This window comes from Pelophylax lessonae (genome assembly GCF_965119305.1).
Source record: "Pelophylax lessonae genome assembly, chromosome: 13".
Classification (NCBI taxonomy): Eukaryota; Metazoa; Chordata; class Amphibia; order Anura; family Ranidae; genus Pelophylax; species Pelophylax lessonae.
This window is the reverse complement of record NC_138780.1, coordinates 131164891-131168847: the sequence shown is the minus strand read 5'-3', so window position 1 is coordinate 131168847 and position 3957 is coordinate 131164891. Positions and strand designations below refer to the sequence as shown.

The following is a 3957-nucleotide window of genomic DNA, read 5'->3' as shown; positions in this document are numbered from 1 at the left end:
TGAAGGTTTTGGAAGAATTTACTGGTCCCTGGCTTTGCCAAGGATGAGAAAAACTAAATCTATAGTCTGCATGAGCAGTTCACACAAGTTTAAGAACAACTCCGATGCTCTCAGCCCAGCATGGGTAATTCCTGCATTAAACCTGACAACACAAATTTAAAATAAAAATGTTTTGTTCGGTCCATTTCCCTACTGGAGAGATTTCCCATTAGGTACTGTTAGGATTATAAGTGAATGGAAATCTTTCCAATGGGGACACCGATTGCAAATTAAAATCTAAAAAAGGAGGTTAAATTCTTTTGCTCCTTGGACCAAAAGAAAAAAATACATTTTCGCTTGGGGGTTTAGATATCAGAGACTTAATGCAACGTAGGGTTCATACATTTCTTGCGGAAGAGAGCTCCATGTGGTCTGATGGCTAGCTCTACATATCCACCACTACAATAGAGTGCCACTCTCCTTGCTGTTTGTTTTTTTTATATAAATTAGGGAAAATGGAATAGAACCCTTCATTTCTAAAAATTTTCCTTTTTTTCTGGCCACCTTAAAATCGTGGCCTCAATAAAGCTGCAAATGTTTCACAAATTAGCATTTTAGGTCCCTTTTTTTGTTTTTGACAGAGTGGGAAAGGTTTGTGTCTTCTGTTGTGTCCCAAATGGAGGACTTCAATGTTACTAAAGAGTATCAATTTTACTAAAGTGAATAGAAACAGTCCAAAAGGCTACACAGCAGTAAGAAACTGGCAGAAGTTCTGGTTCTAGATCTTAACTTAAAAAAAAAAAAAAAAAAAAAAAAAAGTGTGCACCTGCTTTCGTACTACATACCATGTTTGCAGTGTGGCTTTCAATGAAGTCTTCTTGCACTTGTCCTTGCTGGACCTGAGTTAAAGATGCTGACAATTCTGTCATTCAGACACGTTGAAATTTTCTTCTATAGTAAAATCTGTGAGGAAAATTACAAAATAAACTTTACTGAACTTCTAAAGTAATATGCTTGCTGGCAATTTGGGAGGGGGGGGGGGGGGTAGTTCAAGACCACAAAAGCAGTCACAAAAATAAAGCTTCCCATTCTCCTTAGCATTCCTATGAATGCACCGCCCATTTTGGACTCAAGTTTAGAGAGCACCCTGTAATAGATGTGCCCTGAGTGGGACCAGAACTAAAAGCATTGGATGGTGAATGCAATATCATTAAAATATATTGGCAACATTCATTTTCATTACAAAAAATACTGAAATTTCTATGAAGCACCCATTTATCTAGTGTGGTTTAGGACCCTAAAATCGAGGGGTGTTAATATTACAGACTAGATTGCTTCACTTGCATACATAATGGACATGCAAAAACCTACTTTTGATTTAGAAGTCTAAAATCTTTGGTATGCTTTGTGGAAGCTGGGACAGACAATAGTGAAGGATTCGATTTCAGTATAACATGGAAAAGAAGATATATTCAGTTTATTCACCATTGTAAAATTTGTGGACACTAGCACACGCAAAAAACTATTATTGTTATATATATTTATTTTAGGAGGCGGGGCTATAGTGCTAGTGTGCCCCCTTCACACAACATTGCAAAGTTTAAATGCTTGTCAAAGTCTACGGGGAAAAAAATATTTATTTTTCGCCCTAACAGCTTCTTTTCTCTTTCTGACACTCCAGCTTGTGGGTGGGTATTTTCTGTCCTCACATACAAAGCTTAACCAACAGCCCTGCATTGTATGTGATTAAAGCAGAGCTATACTCTCCCATTCTCAAAGATAAGGAAGTGACCATCTTGCATACAGTTTTTCAGAGAACCAACATAAATACACTAGGTAACCAACAGTTATAGTTCAAAACCATGCCTTGAATGTAACTGTTTTGGGAAGCAGTTAAGACTGCAGGTTTAGTTCTACTTTAATGAGTATTTAAAGCGGTGTTCCAGCCCTTTCTGTGTTTATTAAAAGTCAGCAGCTACAGAAAGCGTAGCTGCCATTTCTTAACACACAGTCACCTGCCTCACGATCCAGCGATGCAGCTCCCCGAAGCCTCGCTCTCCTCCTCTCGGCGGCATCACTAGTGTGGGCACCCAGCTGTGACAGCTTACGGCTTCACAGCCGGGTGCGCACTGCGTATGCACAATTCGCGCATGGCCAGGCAATCTTATAAAACCTGTGACGTGTCCCATAAGATTGCAGGGAGGGGGGGGGGGGGGGGGGAGAGGAGAGCTTCCTCTTGAGCCGCCTAGGCAGCCTTTTCAAATCTAGGTATTCTTTGCATTGATACATGTCCCCAAGGGCAGTACCCGGACCCCCACACCCTTTTTTATGGCCAATAACTTCCATAGAAGCCTTCAAAATGGGCACTTTGATTTTTTTTTTTTCCTCGGGTGTTCAGCCCATCTCTTCTTTCAGTTACTCCAAAATAAGAACTTTGCACTTCTGTTCCAAGGTCTGCATACCTGCTGGAAAACAGTAAAATAATTTATAATCCACAAAAGGATCCTGGTCTTCCATCTGTGTGGCCTTTGCTGTTTGAAAGATTCCCCCATCCACCTCACTTTTCTATTTTTGTTCAGCCCAGGGGCTTTACAAAAAAGAAAAAAAAACGATGTATACCCAGCTTAAAAGTTGTTGTGCTGTTACACGTGTGAGAATTTATATAGTTCATTTCAAGAGCTAATGTTTATTTAACTTCTGTATAGTTCATTTACTGCCATTTTGTGGTTTTGGTTATTGCACCTTATTTTTCTGTTACTGTGTTCTGCCCACTTTATGATGTATTTCCTGTTCCTTCTCACACTGTCTTGATGGAATAAGAGATGGCCACTTGTCTAGGCCTCACGTGCAATCTGCTTGCATCCGGGAACACATAACTGTTTTCACTTGCAAAAAACGTGTTTTCAATCTACCGCATCTTGTTACAAGAGAAATGGCTGCACACCAAGCGATGGCTCACGATGAGAGGCTTTATTGAACAAGGAGGCAAGGTACAGCAAAATGGATGGTAGACATGTTTCACACGACTCACAGCATGTAAGTCGTGTGAAACATGTCTACCATCCATTTTGCTGTACGTATTTCTCTTGTATCCTGTTTGTGGTGGCGATTCGAGGTCCTGCACCCATGGCTGGCTGTGAAGTTCCAACTGCCTGAGTGGTGTACATGTCTCTCTGTACCGCAACTTGTCGCCTGCTATACTACTGCTTGCAATAAAGAAAAAAAGGGTTTGGTGAGACCAGCTATCTGATAAAGGCTGTCCACGGTAATTATATCCGTTTATACAGGTCATGCATAGAGGTCTCAGCAAGGGATGAGTCACTATTGCAACAGTTGGAGTCAGAATAGTCAAAACATGGTAGAATTCCTACAGCCTGCTGTGTGTGTCTTCAATCTGCAATAAAGCTCAGTTCCATCCGCCATCTTGTGAAAGCACATGGTTGCACAAGCTTACTGCACTTAACCTGAGAATGTTGAAAACGGTTTCTCTGCATTGGACTGTTATCCCACCTGTCTAAGCTACTGTATGTCTTCTTAAAGAGAGTAACTTTGTTTTACAAAACATGAAAAATGTCTTCACAAGGCTCTGAGTACTCTATCACCGAACCGAAACAGATCCATCATGCCTCTGACCACACAGATGCACAGGGAGCAGATTCTGCAGATATTATATAGCAAAGTGTTAGACCGAAAACGCACAATACCACCAACACAGAACTTAGAGGAAATTACTAGAGATGAGTTTTACAGCAATCCGTCAGATCTGTGGGACAGAACTACATACTGCTTGTCAGCTTTGCCATGGTTTAATCAACTTGTATTGATCGCCTATCTGCAGTGTACGAACGCTACCAGTGGCTGTCTGCAAAATACACAGTTTTCTTAAACGACTAATATTTAGGGCTCTTTAGCACAACTAGCTAAGATAGATGAACTAAACCAACAAAGATTGCTTAGTGCAAGACACTAAGGATAAGG

At 40.7% G+C, this 3957-nt stretch overlaps 1 protein-coding gene across 1 annotated transcript in view; it reads right to left on the bottom strand.

Moving 5' to 3' along the window:
• The window catches only part of PSEN1 (presenilin 1), an 89400-nt gene extending 88435 nt beyond the window's left edge, over window positions 1-965 (bottom strand). Inside the window, exon 1 of the mRNA XM_082275774.1 lies at window positions 825-965. Coding sequence (XP_082131900.1) covers window positions 825-908 — 84 coding nt within the window. The 5' untranslated portion in view covers window positions 909-965. The remainder of the gene's footprint in view (window positions 1-824) is intronic.
• Between the last annotated feature and the right edge of the window lie 2992 nt (window positions 966-3957).